The sequence below is a fragment of the Alexandromys fortis genome, unplaced genomic scaffold (genome assembly GCF_014885135.2).
Source record: "Alexandromys fortis isolate MF-2015 unplaced genomic scaffold, M_Fortis_MF-2015_v1.1 scaffold_3, whole genome shotgun sequence".
Lineage (NCBI taxonomy): Eukaryota > Metazoa > Chordata > Mammalia > Rodentia > Cricetidae > Alexandromys > Alexandromys fortis.
The window spans coordinates 28,376,772-28,393,926 of NW_026067909.1; the positions used below are offsets into that span (position 1 = coordinate 28,376,772).

Consider the following 17,155-nt stretch of genomic DNA (forward strand, 5'->3'; position numbering starts at 1 on the left):
GTCCTGAGTTCCTTGCTCATGCTCTCTCTCCTTCTGCTCCTGATTTGGACCTTGAGATTTCAGTCCGGTGCTCCAATGTGGGTCTCTGTCTCTGTCTCCTTTCATCGCCTGATGAAGGTTAATATTCAGGAGGATGCCTATATGTTTTTCTTTGGGATCTAAGATCACGAATTATAGGCTCAATGCCCTTTATTTATGGCTAGAAACCAAATATGAGTGAGTACATCCCATGTTCTTCATCCTGCTCTTTAGACACAGACCAGGCTGCGGGCTCAGCCGGCTCCTGCTGTTTGGGACGCAGGTTCGGTTGCTAAAACTCAGTGGCATATAGTGTAAGAGTGAGGCCAGGACCGGGGTCCCAGCTCGTCTCTCTCGTGCCATAGATATGTCTTTCTGGGTAAGAGAGTCACACTTGCACACATAGAGGCACTCACAGAATCACATAGACCCCAGGAGCCTCTGGGAAAGGGCCTGGCCCCACCCAGAGCACCAGAGCTCAGCATGATCACCCCTAACCCTCCTCTGCTTTCACACGTGGTAGGTACATGTTTCCATGGGGGCGGATTAGCTCCCCAGAGGTGGATCCCCATATTCTCTCGCCATATATTGGAGAAAACAAACACAGTAGATGAAGAAAGCAAACAGAGCCCAGAGCTGCTGCGCCCTATGGCAAACAGCAAACGTCTGTTATCGAACCCGGTCGCATTTGCTCTGAGTCATGGTGAACTTCTCAGAGCCAAGGACAGCCACCCATGCTACAGAGCCATGGCCACATCCTCGGTGGTAGGGGAAGCTCTGTCCCTTGCATCCCCTACCTGCTCTGCAGACACTGAACCCTCAAAGCGATTTCCTCTGCCTTGCTGTCTGAACTTCACCCAGGTGCACAAAAGGCTCATGTAATAGTTGGGGACCCTTGCCGCACGCTGGCTTTGTTTCGATTAGGGCAATTAAGGTGATCCAGAGACTGTTTCTGTAGTAATGGGGTGGCCCAACACATTTATACACACATCCTACTACCCCCTCCTAGCCATGAATGGGATTAGGATCCCTCCCCTGACCCACTCATCAGGCCATGGTGAACACGCTACTTTCAAGGCCTTAACTCTCCTTAGCTACATCAAAGAGAGAATACCACAGGCACTGTGCAGGGGTAGGGTGGGTGCTGATGGCCCCACGGGTGGGCTGGCAATGTCTACAGGCTGTAGGTCTCTTCCTCAGTCCTTCCTTGAAATCTCTGGGAGGAAGAGCCAAGTTTCTATGGTTTGGGAGGGCTCTGCCAGGCTGCAGGAAGACAACTTCAGTTCCCGTTATGCTTTTGACTTAGGCTTCACTCCAGGAAGCCTGGTAATGGGGCAGGTGAGCAGCCTTTGACCCTGCTCTGAGGCAGCACTGTGTAGGCTTTACTGCCATGTGAGCCCCGGGGAGACCTTACAGGAAAACAAGAGAAGACAGGCTCAAGTAGAAAGTGCCCTATGCTTGCTAGCATTCCTGGGGCCGTTCTGGTGACAGATGCAGATAGAAGGGAACTCGGCCATGTTCCAAAGCCCCTGTTGCCACCACCTGTGCCCCTCTCTCCATCTGGTCAGCTTAGACCAATCGTTCTCAGCCTAGGGGTGACTACCCTTTTTGGGGCCAAATGACCATTTCATAGGGGTCACATAAGAACCCTATGAAAAGAAAACACAAATATTTACATTATGGTTAATAATAGTAGCAAAATTATGGCTATGAAGTAGCAACAAAAATAATTGTATGGATGGGGGGGTCACCACAGCATGAGGAACCACAGTAAAGGGTTGCAGCATTAGGAAGGTTGGGAACCACTGGCTTAGGCATGGCTCTGTAGGAAATTCCAAGCTTCGGGAACCCTGGGGGAGCCACACCCCTCTGTGAGTGTCCCACAGCAGCAGGAGAGCTCCATGAAGGAGTTTGCACACTGTGCTCTGGGCATGATAGGTAGGCATCGTGTCCATAGCACAATCTCTGCTTTTGACACCCTAGACCTCTGGTGTCCCATCACACCCAGGGACTTTCCTCAGGCCTTATCAACAGAAAAACTATAGTCCCCTTTGCCAGGGTAACCTCAATCTCACAGCATGGACCCATGATGGTCCCTGTTAAGTACCTATGATTTCTGTGTCTAAACATGGGCTTGTTCACCCAACAACCACCTAGAGTTCCCCAGGTTCAGCCTCGGTAAGGAAAGAGTGCTCCTATTTTACAAACAGATGAAACTTCATAGCTGAGCCTGTTGACGTATGGGCCCCATCCACAGAGCCTTGCCTGACACGGATGTCATAGAGTCTTGCCTGACACAGATGTCATAGAGTCTTGCCTGACACGGATGTCACAGAGCCTTGCCTGACACGGATGTCACAGAGCCTTGCCTGACACGGATGTCATGGAGTCTTGCCTGACACGGATGTCATAGAGTCTTGCCTGACACGGATGTCATAGAGTCTTGCCTGACACGGATGTCACAGAGCCTTGCCTGACACGGATGTCACAGAGCCTTGCCTGACACGGATGTCCTTTCAGAGTGTAAACACCTCACCCCCGCCACCTCTCCAAACCCTCCTTCTGCAGAGTCAGTGGTCCTGGCTGGTCCCCTACTCCCTTCCCCACATCGCCGATGGCTCTCTATGGCCTCACTTGTACTCGTGAGCAAGGTGTTCTGTGGCAGAGGGATATGCGCTACCCCCAACTCTCTCCTGTAAGTGCCACTATTTTGAACACTGCTTGTGTCCTTCTTAGGAGAGGTGGCTGGAGCCACAAAGTGCAGAGAGAAGAACTCGGGGGACCTGGGTGTGAGCCGGATTAGCAGCAGCTACCTCTGCTGAGCAGAAGCTTCTCTCTTACTACCCACAGAGACACTGCCCACACGCTCAGGCCCCGAGCAGCATCTCTGGCGATTACCTCTTCCACGGTCTCATCTGTGACACTGTACACGCAGGTAAACTTGTCAAATGCCAGGCCAAGGGGAATGTGACTGAATCCCGGGAAGCTGCATGGTATTGTAGCTCCCTGAGAGCTGGTCAGGAAAGCAGCTTGGTGACATGGAGGGAGTCCTACGTTTGCCAGCCTACAATGTCACAAACTAGTCAGGTGACAACTACAGGGTGAGAACCCATGCACCCCAGATCCTAGCCTAGTGGCCTCAGATCCAAGGAGGGACGCAGGGACTGGGGAGACCACTTCCCTCATCAACAGAACACCAGCCAGAGAGCACCAAGCTGCACAGTGCGCCCACTCCCTCGGAGGACCCCAGGACTCACCCTCAGCCTGAGAGTGTAGCCAGGAACACCACTCAGAGTAGATGTAGTAGAGTTTCATTTCCGCCACAGAAATCCAGACAGGACGTCTGTGTGCCATGGCCACCGTGCACGTGCACGTCCTCCCCGACACTCTAGCACCTGACTGCACTCGCCAGCCGCGGGGAGAATGCCCAGCCTCTCACTTTCATTTTATCATTAACCAGGATGGAACACTGTACGGTAATTGCTCTCCCAGGACTAACATCCCCTCCTCGCCCCACCCTGTGTATTTACACAGGGACTCCGGGCTGAAGCAGCCTGCAAGCGGCTTTGGGAAAAGGAACAAGTGAGCCATTCTTGCTGACTTGAAGCACTGGGACTCATCTGGATAACTTCCATCTACAGTGATGGACAGGAAGAGTTACCATTCCGAGGGGCAGGGAGGCAAGAGGGGTCAACAGAGCACACCAGCAAGAAGTTAAAGGAGTCCTTTGTGGTCCAACTGGAGAGGCCGCAGCAGCAGGTAGAGTCTTGTTCCTTATAGGAAAGGAACAGATGGTGGTGGTGGTGGTGTGTGTGTGTGTGGTCTACCTGACACCAGCATTTCCTTCACTATTAGAGGCCTGGTATACAAAGAACACTCCTATCCAGAGCACAGACAGACTGGACCAGCACAGGCTCACACCGTCAGTTACTCCCACAGTCAGGACCTAAAGGGTACAGGTAGACGAAGCTTCAGAGGGAGGGAGGGGCAGGTAGAAAACTGACCTTTCTGCCCAGCAATCCAGGCAAGGCTGGATTCTTTTTTTTTTTTTAAATTTTTTATTTTTTCGAGACAGGGTTTCTCCATAGCTTTTGGTTCCTGTCCTGGAACTAGCTCTTGTAGACCAGGCTGGCCTCGAACTCACAGAGATCCGCCTGCCTCTGCCTCCAGAGTGCTGGGATTAAAGGCATGCGCCACCACCGCCCGGCTAAGGCTGGATTCTTGAACCCACTTAGCAATTCACAGTGAGGTCCCATTGTTTAGAAACATCAAATCTAGTGACTGGCAGCCCCCACCATCCAAATGTCAGGGATATCATTTCCCCACGGTCAGCAAATGCACACTGTGGGCAGGTCAGGACCTGGATAGGTGTGTGCCATTCAACCTTCTGCAATAGCAGAGTCTCCACAGGCACCCCAAAGATAACACATAAGGACCAAACATAACCTAGATCCAGAGAACCCAAAGAAAGACTGTAGGAACCCCAGCACGCTAAATGGCTAGCATCCAGATCTCGTTATCACAAAATTACTGCCTCAACCAATCTGCCTGAAATTTTAAAAATGATAACAATCCCCCAATTTCCTCAGACCAGGAAATGTCTTCTTACAAACAAGCTCCAGGAGCACCCCGAAGGAAATGTCTCTCACCGGTGTTTCCCCTGTGAACAAAAGCCCCATAAATCACATGGTAGCCCCTCCCACCTCAGCCACCTCCCAGCTCTCTGCAAGCTTGCTTTAGATTTAGAGACAGGGCAGGACGGCCACTCCCTTCTCCTGGCAGTAACTTCAGAAGCATGGAAACCAGGAGTGTGGATACAAACACGTGCGCGGGCAGGACCGTCATGCCAGTGGTCCAGCCTCACACTGTATGTTCTCACTGTGAATAATATGCCTGTCTTCTACAAACATGGCAACTACTGGCCTGAGCCAGGGGGTAACCGAGGAACCTCAGCTCAGCGACCTGTATGTCTGGTGTGGGACCACACCTGTCACACAACGACCAGCTGGGACATAAGTGATCCTAGCTGCAGTGGGGGCTCTCCAGGCCAACAATGCTGGAACCACGGTGTGACTCTGGAAGGAATCCCGCTCAACACACAGGTTTTAATGTTTCTAGCTGGCTGCTGTGAAGCATCCACATAGGAGCACTAATTTTCTAAAGAAAGAAAAACTTGCAAACAGGGTATTCACAGAATTCTTACAAATCTGTGTAAACTGCGGAAGAACGATTTTCTCCCAAAACTCTTTACAGGAGAGTTTTTCTTTGCACCTGACCTAATACCCATTCCCCTCCCCCCACCCCTTCATTTCAGCTACCAGGAAGCTCAAAAGTAAATATCAGCGTGATCAACATCACCAAGTGCCTCACAAAGCTTGGCGTTTTTGCATGTGTGGTGTGCAAGTGTGGTGTGCAAGTGTGGTGTGCAAGTGTGGTGTACACATGTGCTGTCACGTGCTCACGAATGCACACAGAGGTCAGAGTGGACACAGAGCATGTTCTGCAACCGTTCTCCACTTAGTCATTGTGAGGCAGGGCCACTGATCTCATGGCTCTGCTCCCAAAGCTCACCAAGGCCATCCAGTCTAGCTAGGAGGCTTTAGGTGGGGAACCCAGGTGCCAAAATTACAGGCGTCTGCCAAGCCTGTCTGACTTTTACATTGTTTCTGGAAAACCAAATTCTGGTCTTCACGCTTGTGTAGCTGAACCATCTCCTTAGCCCCTTACCTGCTCCTTTAATTAGCTCTAAATCAGTTTAAAACTATCTGTGCCAACCTCACGCATGTATTTATGGAGAGACTGTCTGGATTCTTAATAAGACAGCTTTCCTTGGCTTAACTGAAATAGCCTGAACCCAGCAGAGCAGAGGGGTCACCCTCCACAGAGAGACTCAGCTTGGTTCCGAGAGTCACAGTGAAGGCTGATGCAGGAGAAGAAGCAGAAGATGCAGGAGACCAGCCCAAACTTCTCTTGCGTAAACTGATGACACTCCGCTTCTGTTTATCAGAAAATTATAACCTTCAGCCACACTTTCTCCCACACTATCGTTTACCACAGGGAAGAGGTGTGGCGACTCTGACTCAGGGTTTTACCTGGAACTGAATTTTGTCACCGCTCAGCCCAGTGAAAACAGGGGCGGTGCCTGTGCAAGACGGTTAGAGACCAGCACAAGGCGAGAGGGCAGGGGTGCAGGGGAGGGGAGTAGAGGCCATGACGGTGTAGACACCAGCACACCTGAGTGGGCAGGGGTGCAGGGGAGGGGAGTAGAGGCCATGAGGGTGTAGAGACCAGCACAGCTGAGTGGGCAGGGGTGCAGATGCCAGGGGCCAGGGCACACACTGCCACTGCGCTCTCTCCAGTGGATGGTAGTTAAGTATCAACTAGAGAGGACCCTCCAGTGCTTCTAAGGGGGTGGCTGGTAGACCACATGCTGCCGAGGTGCACCTATGTCTCTGGCCCCCTTCCACGGCTTCCCTGCTGGTCAGAATCACATCTGGGCGGCTGCCATGGTCCAGGGCTCCCAAAGCAAGTGAGATGCTTTCCCTATCTCCAGCACACAGCTCCCACAGAGACTTGTGTGACAAGAACACAGCTATGCCCAGGCTGGACAACCCACCCCTCAGATGCCACCTTCCCTTTGTTCATCCATGACTGTCACCTGTCCTCTGTCCAACTATGTGTCAACAACCCTAGCCCCGACTTCACTTCTGTTGAGACATAAGTCGATATCAACAAGCCCCCAGAAAGGTTCCATGTTAAAAAAAAAAATATATCACATGGAGAAATGGACTCCAGGGCTTATTGCCTTCCCGGTTCTCAGCTTGCATAGGCAAGCAACTGGCTGCCTGAACTGCTCCAGACCCAAGCTGAATACAGTAAGCTGTACCTACTCCAGCTGCACCTGCCGGGGCTATTTTACTGCACTGAGCGGCACCTGCCCAGCCTGCACCTGTCTAAGATGCACTGGCACCAGGAGGGAGCTCACCAGACAAACTCTACTGAGACACAGATGGGGAGACAGAGTCAGCAGGGTACCACAAAAACGGATCTCAATACCCTCAGCAGTCAAAGCAGACAGCACTGGTGGCCCAGAGACAACGGCATGAGATTACTCAAACCTGGTCCAGAGTACCCCATTATGTGGGGGAGTACTTTGTAGTCTCCATCTTGGAGACTCTCCCCACATTCGTGTTAGGGGAAGGAGGAGGAGTTTGGAAGGCTGGTAATGGGCATTGAGCAGAAGCCAGGATCTGCTCAGCCTCGGTTATGCCCAGTCCTGTTCTTCCCCGGCATTGTACTAGGTGGATGTCAGAGGGTTTGATAAAGGGCACAGGGATTTGGTACATCATCTAGGGTTATCTGTGCTAATCCAAAAGGGCGTGACCTACCCCACCATGTTAGAGATACTTTCCATAGCCACACAGGGTGAGGGCCCCCTTCTGCCCTGTTGTGCTCATGCTGGGTCACCAGGCATCCCCAGCAGCTGCATCCTGGAGGGGGGGGGAGCTTTAGTTCATGAATCCCCAAATGGTTGCCCCCTTTGCAGTCAGAGGTACTAGGGGGTCAGTTTCTTCTCCAAGCTTGTGGGGCTTAAATACCTTCAAACCACCTTGAGGAGGCAAACCTAAGGTGGACACAAGGAGGCGCTGGTCCGACTACCTGTCTACCCCATACCATAAAGATGCTACATTAGCCTGAGGTCAGAAGCCACTGCTGCTCCTAATTCCCAGGCTCCTGGAGGCAGAGAGTGCTGTGTTCTCTGCCAGGACCAGAAATTAGCCCCAAGGCACTTCTCTAGCTCCAGTGACTGGAACTTCCCCACTTTTCAGGATGCTAATTTGTAAACCATTACTCTGAGAATTTAAATTGGCTGAACAAGTGTTCTGCTCTAAAGAGAAACTGACTGGGGGTGGGGTGTGGTGGAATACGCCACCAGGACAACTTCTGAGCCAGGTCCTCAGATCAGAAGAGAAAAGATCAGAAATGCGACAAATGCACCCAGACTGCCTTCATTTTAAGCCATCAGATGTTTTTAAGGGTCCTTAACACGGTTCTCAATATTTTGAAATGTTGAACCACCACAAGAAAGTGCCTGCCTAGAGGGACCTCGTCCTGAGTCCTCACAGAGGTACCATTCATTCCTCCAGACTCACCTGGCTTATAGCGCCCTGGTGTTCCCCGACGCTTCCTTAGCAGTGACCAGAACCGCCGCGAAGCCCCCCGAGATGCACCCTTTTCTGCCATTGAGTTGCCCTCTTGAGGTTGAATCTCTGTGAAGCAGAGGCCCAGTGATCTTCAGGACCAGGTCACACGTCAGCCTAAAGAGCCCTGAGGTTCCCAACGCCAACAGGTCTTCTCTAGGACAGTCAGAAACTGTGGAGGGACCAGCAACCTGCAGTGCACACCTAGGTGTTGACGTCCCAGGTGACCTTGGGTTTCACCAAGTCATGAGAAAGAATGGGGTCAAATGGTCTCCTGGGCTCCCGGGCTCCCCCTCAGCCCCAAGCCCCAGAATGTCCTCTTGCAGTGGCCAGAGGCTGCGCACCTGCCACTCTTCTCTCAGATGGTGCAGGAGAAGACCGCGATGCCGCTGCCGCTGGAGACCAAGTGGGAAAGGCTGAGCCCGCCCATCTGTGCGTGAGGTCTGGTGGCTTCCTTCCTCACACAGGGGCTGTCTGGACAGAGCTGCAAATGCCAGGGAGCTACTCAGGCCAGAAGTACCTTCCAGGCTGCAGGAAGTCTCAAGTTCAAACAAACAACTACAAACCAGGAGGAAGGGAGGGACTGGCTACTGGAGTTCTGAAATAAATCGGGAAGTTTCCCAGTCTGCTGTCCAGCCCTCAGCAGAGGAAACGGTGAGGCGCCTAGCTTGGCAGAGACACTTTCCATGAGACACACGGAGCCTCCCAAGCCAGCGGCTATTGACCTCTGCCCTGGTGCCCACAGATGCTTCTGAGGGAAAGTGAGGGGACAATACCAGGGTTTTCCAGGGACTCTTAAATTGGGGGCCACCCTCTGGCTCCATGTGCCCTGCACATCCTGGGGCTTCAGATTCTCATGTCTGATATGCCAAGCACTTCATTTGGGCCCTGTTTTAACCATAATAACACAAGCATGCCAAATGATTGTGTTCATTGTCATCTTTGATATCATTATCCGTCTAAGCTTAGGAGAAAGTGGAAAGGGTTTGAGTCAGGTGAGTGTCCAAGAGACCTGCGCCATGCCCCTCTGGCCCCCAAAAGCCCACTTGAGGGACACTGCCTCATCTGTGGTGGGGCAGTACTTATTTGGCCTCTGTTTTTTGAGAGCACATTCAGGGTTGGATGCACAATGACCTGCTCATCACCCATCCTCCCTCTGGGATCCAGGGGAGAAGGGGCAGATGCAGTAACCTGTGAGAAGATCACTGAAGTGCTCACTGTCAGTATGGTGGTGCTTCTACCTGGAGAGGTCTCTTGCTGGACTACACTTCTGAGTATGACAGATGAGCGCAGCCGAGGAGCTTGTGTGCCCAACCCCAAGGCTGCCTTTGTATCCCACAGACAAGGCCACCTGCTGCATCACAGGCCACAGCAAAACTTAAGACGTGACTTCCACACCACGGGCACACAGAAGCCAAGAAAAGCACTACCCAACCAGGAAGAAAGGCTCAGCCATCCTCTCTGGGCCTGGGCCTCACATCTGCCCTCGTCCAGGCAGACACTGGTCCTCACCCAGAATCCCCACAGTGAGGAAGGCACTTCTGATCCCCAAAAAACCACCAACAGTGGTTTGATGTGATCACAGGCCTGGGACCAGCCCTGATGCTTCTCTACCTCCTTCGCTGAGGCAAGTGTTGAGAGCCATACGGAGCACACTTTGGACCCGAGGCTCTGACGGCTGAGCAGGCTACAGCCTGCAGTTTCCCGTCAAGTGTGGCTGGCTCAAGTCTGTCTTCACACAAGTTTTTAAAATGCCACTAATCCCTTTTCAAGAGCTTGTCTTGAGCTGGGTGTGGTGGTGTGCACCTTTAATACCAGCACTTGGCAGAGTTCTAGAGTGTGAAACTAGCCTGGTCTACATACTAGCCTGGTCTACAGAGGGAGTTCCGAGTTCCAAGACAGCCAGGCCTACACAGAGAAACTCGGTCTCAAACGGAGAACCTGGGCTGGGCTATGGTCTTTGTCCACAACCTGCTTATTCCCTCATTTCTTCTTCTCTTGCATGACACGGCCCGTGACACTGGGACACTGGAGTACAGCTTGTAACCACAGCACTAAGAAAGACAGGGCTAGGAGGTGGCGACAGGTGGGGCCTGGGCCCATTGCCAGCCAGCATCAGCCAATTAGGTCCCAGTGAGAGACCTTGTCACAAAAAAACAACAGAAACAGTGGACCCCCTGAGGTTGCCCTCTGACCTCTACACACACACACACATAGAGGGGCTGGGTGTGCTATGGGTTCATTGCTTGCCTACTGTGTGTGAAGTCAGGTCCAATGACCAGCACAGCAAAAAAAAAAAAAAAAATCTTGGAAGATCAAGCATCCTTACAGGATGAGTCCTATCTGGGGCACTGGTTCCCACCTAGAATAATATCCTGTCAACAATAATATTAATGAAATTTAACACTGCTTCTCTCCCTCAGCGGGTTAAACATACACTCTGTGGCTTGCCTCTGAAGTTGAGAAACTGGATTTTATCTTTGGGAAGCGACCTTATTTCTTTAACAGGGAGTGAAGGAAAACCCAGGGCATTTGCTGAAAAGCCAATTTAGATACACAAGAGCCATCAAATCTCTGTGACTTACAAAAAAACAATTGGCGGGTTTGTGCTCCCAACTGACTGTTTCAAACCTTCTTGAACGACTCCTCCCAGATATTTGATTTCCTTCTAACATTTGTGAATCTCTCGGGGTTTGGGTGAGGACAGAGGTCCCTTTGAGGAGAACAGAAGCCCTTACTTTACAGTCTCTTTAGAGAGTTGTGAGTTGAACTCCAGGCCAAGTCCTCTGTTCCAGAGACCATGGAAACTCCTACCATAGGGTGCCCCTGGTGAGATCAGCCATAAAAGCTATCATCCTCTGGGGGCCACGGCAGCCCAGATGGTCCGCAGCCGTGGGGTGCTGTAGGGCCAGCATTTGGCTGCTCTGCTCATAGAAAGGAAAGAGCGATTAGCCATCCCAGGCAAGGTGTGCAGGATTTCTTCAAACCCAAACACGGATCGTCCTGTCTGCAATGCCGAGAGCATCTCTTAGCCTCCCCTTTGAAGTATCTGTGACATAGTACACAACCATCCCTGGGTATCCCAAGAAACAGCACTTAAGGACCCCAAAGATGCCAAAGCCTATGATGCTTACTTATGTCCCTTACGGTGACATCATGTTTGCATAGAATCCCGTGTCATCCCTTGTAGCTGGATTCACCTCTAGGTTACATATTAGCCTCACCTCTCCCACATCAACATCCGCTCCCCAATTCCCACCATCACTGCTTCTATGTGTGGGACAGGAAGATGCGTTCCTTCATCTCCAGAAGACCCCAGAGCTCAGCGTGCATAGTCCTGCTTCAGGGAGGTAGCCCTTCTACAACAACAGTCAAGGAACATTTAGAATCCATTTTTAACATGAAGGAAGGCTTCCTATATGGATACCCAGTGTCCATTTGGCCCTTGAGGCCTCAGCACGGCATCAGCCACCAACAGCCCAACGCCTAACAAACAGCTGCAGCCCGGGAACACAGAGCCACGTGATCTCATGCTCCCAGTTCTGGGTGGTTAGGAGGTCAGCCTCATGTCACCGCCATAGGTTAGAAGGACAGTACATACAGGAATTGGTATGGCTGTGGCAACACTAGTCACTGGGGGTCTTTACACATACCCTTATTCATTGTGAATTAAGAGGGCAGCTTAAGGATTTCATTACTTAACTTTCGTATTTACTTTTCACATTCTCCATTACAAGATATTACATTTAAGATATTTCAGGCTAGGGCTGGAGAGATGGCTCAGTGGTCAAGATCTGGGTTAAAATCACAGCTCACATGTGACAGCACACAACTGTAAGTGACTCCAGTGCCAGGAGATCATGCACACCTTTTCCTGTCCTCCTCAGGCACACGCGCGCAGATGCATACAGACACACACACACACACACACACACACACACACACACACACATGGGCAAAAACACCCATTGTAAAATAAAACAACAATAATAAGAATTTTAAAAGATATTTCAGTCTTTGTCCTCTGCCCTGAAATGTTGCTACCTACGTCTTCACTCTTCCGGTCCGTGACGCAACAGTAGCAGCAGTTAGTGTGGGTTGTTTTATCTATTACACTTGGTGTGTTTTCTTGTCGCCATGTGAGGCGAGAGGAGGATGTCCTCTATCATCCTCTACCTTACTGCTCTGCAAGGGTCTCCTGAACCTGCAGGTCACTGCTTCAGCTAGACTGGATGACCAGTGAGCTCCTGGGATGGTCAAATCTCCACCTTGTGGCGCAGCGGTTAAAGGAACTCACGGACACATCTGGCTTTTATGTAGGTGCTGAGGATTTGAACCCAGGCCCCCTTGCTCCACAGCAAGTGCTGTTTCCCACTGAAGCATCTCCCCAGCCCCACAGGCCATGTATTTTTTACATGACCTGCAGGTAGAGTGCCTGACTTACATCAGTGCATAACAAGCAAGTGGTTTCTAGGGATGGGTGGACAGACAGATGGACAGATGTTGTAGAAAACGTTGTTCCATGGAGCAGAGATGGAGCTGCCTTGGCCAACCAGAATACCTCCCTGTGACCTGTGTTTCCCTTTCAGGTTTAGGTCTGTTCTCTAAAGTGGGCCAGGAAAACACAACCCTCAAGAAGAGAACTAGACAAGGAATCCTTTTACATTGCTGGGCCTGTGGCATTCAGAGTCACCTCAAGCCAAGCATGATGGCTCTTCTGGGTCGTAGAGTAATTATTCAGACAGTTGGAAAGACCATTCTACCTGAAACTATCCCAAACCCTAAGGACAAACAGCCACCACCGAGGATGAGACCACGGCTCGGTTGGTAAAGAGCTTGCTGTGCGAGCGTGAAGACTTGAGTTCGTGCCCCAAACCCACAGGACAAAGCTGATGCAGTAGAGCAAACGTGGCAGAGGTAGGCAGGTCCCTGGGGCTCAGTGTCCAGCCAGCCTAGGACAATGTGAGACAACCTGCCTCAAAAAACAAGGTAAGTGGTTCCCTGGGGGCGGGGGGGGGGGGGGGGAGGGAGAGAGAGAGGGAGAGAACAGGCAATGCTGATAAAATACCCTTGATTTTCCAGAAATTCTACTCAGGCCCTACGACTGCCAGGAATTCCAGGATTGGTCAGGGTTAGAAACAGCCCCATGTTACAGAGTATTATAGCAAAATAATCATCTTCATCCCAGCTGTGCTGTCCACGAGACACCCTCCACACTAGGCCTGGTGATGGTCATCGACAGCTGTGCTGTCCACGAGACACCCTCCACACTAGGCCTGGTGATGGTCATCGACAGCTGTGCTGACCACGAGACCCCTCTCCAGACCAGGCCTGATGATGATCATCCACAGCTGGGCTGTCCACGAGACACCCTCCAGACCAGGCCTGGTGATAGCTTCCCTCACAGAAGCAGGGTATGGAGAAGGTTTATGAGTCCTCATCTGAGAATGCAACTCTCCCTTGCAGTTCTTGGCCACCTGTGATTCTGCCCTAACTGAATGTGGCCGTGCCATCAGGGAATGGAGGTAAACACAAGGGAGTACTCCATCGACGCAACTATTCTGGAATGGAACTTTCCAGTGATGTGGCTGCTGTGGGGTCTTCCCCCTCATGCTCTTTAACATAATCACGGGTTGGACTTGGATGGAATGGTACTTTGGTCTGTTGTTGGTGTTTTATCTGAGGGTAGTACGTATTTATTTGCATCTCCCAAGAAAAGTTCATGTAACAGTTTCCTGGTACACTAGCTAAAGGCTTGCTCACCCCCCTCACAGCGGCACAGCCTAAACCTCTGAACTGTCAGGAAACTAGATCTGGACTCTAGTCTTGCCTTTCTAATTCATAGATCTGGGAAGACATTGATCTCTTGGGAATACAATGCTCACCCTTGGGATCTAAAACAACCCAAGGAGATGGTGCATTTTGCTTCCCCTTTCCCATCTGCAGAGCCCAACACACCAACTCCCTAAAAAGCCCAGTAAGTAACTCGCACTCCAAACATGTGTGCCTATGTGGGTGCTGCTGTCTCCCTCCCTAGGCTGCAGACATCTGGGACCCCTTGGGAGCAGAATGGAGCTCAGCAGAAGTCTGTCACACTGCACTAACATGACACAGCTGCTGTAGCTGGGGTGACTCTGCAGAGGTGCTGATGTCACCAGCAGAGCTGTGTCTCTCTGTACTACAGCCCTGTAACGTTGCCCCTTCAGCAAGTGGGCAGGCAGCGTCTTGGCAAGAACGTGAGCGTGTGAGCATCCTCCTCCAGGCATCCCTGCACACGCTACAGCTCCGGGGAATACAGCTCTCCTTGAGGTAGGGCACGGAGCAACTGGCATCCCCGATAACTGGAAAGAAAGAAGCCCTTCCTGAGGGTTGGCTAGGCCTCCTCTGAGGACGGTGGGACTCAGGCAATGGCCAGCCATGCTGGCTTCAGCTCTGACAATGCCAAGGGAAAATTGCAGGCACCGGTCACGTGACCCAGGAGAGCGATAAGTGACAACACATGGCTACACACGGAACAGCCAGGGAAAGACTTGCCACAGGGGAAGAGGGCTCGGGCCTGGACTGCCAGAATATGAAAAGGAGTTCTTAAGGAAGAAGACAAGTGCCAGGGGAGAAAAGACACTGGGCAAGCAGACTAGAACAGAGGCAGAGAGACAAGGGCAGACCAAGACGTTAACACAGCTAGGGCCCAACTGTCCATAGAGGCAGAATCAGGCTAAGGAGCCCCCCATCAAGCTGACCACAATTGAAAGCTGTATAACTGAGAAGTTTCTCTAGTAAGAACACGGGGAGGTAAATACCTGCTACAGAGACTCCCGCAAGAGTAGGTACCACACACTACTGAGGAACATGTGGCCTGCCATCTTCTTCACACCCCACTCTGCTCATATCTGGGTGCGCAGCCTGATCCAACATCTGCCAAGAAACATCTACTATTAGGTCAGCCACACAACGCCTCCCACTTCAGCCTTCACAAAAGAGGAGCAACAGAAATGGCCGTTAAGTCTCACTTCCCCAGCATCTAGTCAGAAAACACCGTCATGGATGTGGGGTTCTCCAGAGGAGCAAAACAGGCAGGCAGGCAAACAAGCAGACAGACACACGTACACACAGACAGACAGATACACACACCTTGGAAGCCATTATGTTGATGGCACTGGGTCAAACAAAAACACTTCAAAATAGTTGAATTGGCAGCTGGAAGCTGAGCGTCAGGCCTTAGACTGTGATGAGTTTGATATAGATAACAGTACAGAGGAGGAGGGAAATCAAATGTCTGGGTCCAGAGGCCTGCTATGGGATAGTGCTCTTGTACACTGTAAAGATTTGTCACTCATATTAGTTTAATAAAACGCTGATTGGCCAGCAGCCAGGAAGGAAGTATAGGCGGGCAACCAGACTAAGAGAACTCTGCGAAAAGGCAGAGACAGAAGAAGCAAGATGAAAATGCCTAACTGAGAAAAGGTACCAAGCCACGTGGCTAAATACAGACAAGAATTATGGGTTAATTTAAGTTGAAAGAGCTACTTAGTAAGAAACCTGAACTAATAAGCCAAACAGTTTATAATTAATGTAAGTCTTTGTGTGTTTCTTTGGGACTGAACGACTGTGGGACCAGGTAGGACAGAAACTTCTTTTACAGTGGACACCACAGGCAACCTCTGAGCAGTGGAGTCAGAAAGGCTCATCAACATCCCCTCATCATCCAAGTTCTGAGGTAAGCCAACAACTTGTCTCTTCAACACATAAGTAGCTGGATGTTCTTTGTTTCTGGCATTGAAACTTGGATTGTATTAAAACATTACATGGCTTCCACTGTGCTGTTTTGCTTTAAATTTCATCTACCCAGCTAGCCTTGCTATCCATCCATCCACTTACCTACCCAACTTTCCACTTATGCAGCAATCTGTCCTCTTATCCACCCTTCCATTTGTTCATCATCCATCCATCCACCTGTCCTCTACACAATCATCCATTCACAGATCTGTGCATTCCTTCCCTCACTGTCATCCACACGTGCATCTACATACCCAGCTACCTACCCATTGTATCATGGCACTCACACATCTGTTCACTAACATATCACCTGTCTGTCTATCATCTATCTATCTATCTATCTATCTATCTATCTATCTATCTATCTATCTATCATCATCTGTCTCCTCTGCAATCCACCGAGCCACCGTCCGTTCACAATCTATCCACACAGGTATCTACACATCCACCTAGATGCCCATTCTCTTGTTTGCCAGCCCACTCATTCATACATCTATTTATCTTCATTCCTTCTGTCTTTCCATCCACCCCCTTAGTCATTTGCCCATGAAGACACTTTCACTTCCTACTGATAAAGAAGGTGGGCTGGATTTAAGGCTCCCCTGCTACAGTGGTTTGCCAGCTTTGATTCCTGGCCCCGCACCATCTTCATCGTCAGGGAATTTTAAGGTGTCAATTCTCAGGCATTGCTGTGATGACTTCCCTAGGGTGTCTTGCATTTGTGTTTTAACCAGTCCTTCAACTGACGTGGGAACACCTCTAGCTCAAACATCTAGGCACATCAACTAAGCCCTTACCATTTCTCCCTTAAATGTTCTTGTTTTTCACCAAATACTGTAAATCTAAAAAGAAAAACAAAAGAGAGGAAAATACTGGAGAAGAACCCAAGTACCCAGAAGGCTTTTGCTGCTGGGAAGTGTCCAGCATTGGTACAGAGGTCAGGTTCAGGAGTCCACACGAAAGCTAAATGCTCAAGGTCAAAGGCTACAGATCCCAGAGAGCATGCATCGTGCCCTGTGTGCAGAACAGCCCAGGTAAGAAAGTTCTGGGTCATGGGATACAACATTGGAATCTGAAGTGAGAACACAGCAGCATGTCCTGAACAGCACAGGCTTCCTGCTTGTGTGTAAGCTCAGGGTAGAGGCGCAGAAGGTCAGGTG

The 17,155-nt window shown here is 50.7% G+C and overlaps 1 protein-coding gene across 14 annotated transcripts in view; it reads right to left on the reverse strand.

Moving 5' to 3' along the window:
* Mcf2l (MCF.2 cell line derived transforming sequence like) overlaps nucleotides 1-17,155 on the reverse strand; it is a 133,044-nt gene that overhangs the window by 77,141 nt on the left and 38,748 nt on the right. Inside the window, exon 1 of one of the 14 annotated variants that reach the window (XM_050137452.1) lies at nucleotides 8,564-8,583. The exons of 10 other annotated variants lie outside the window; for them this stretch is intronic. Coding sequence is in view for 3 of the 4 variants with exons in the window: in XM_050137443.1 (XP_049993400.1) it covers nucleotides 3,276-3,372 (97 nt within the window). In the remaining variant the exon portion in view is untranslated. 3 more of the 14 variants (XM_050137444.1, XM_050137448.1, XM_050137443.1) reach the window with 3 other exon arrangements.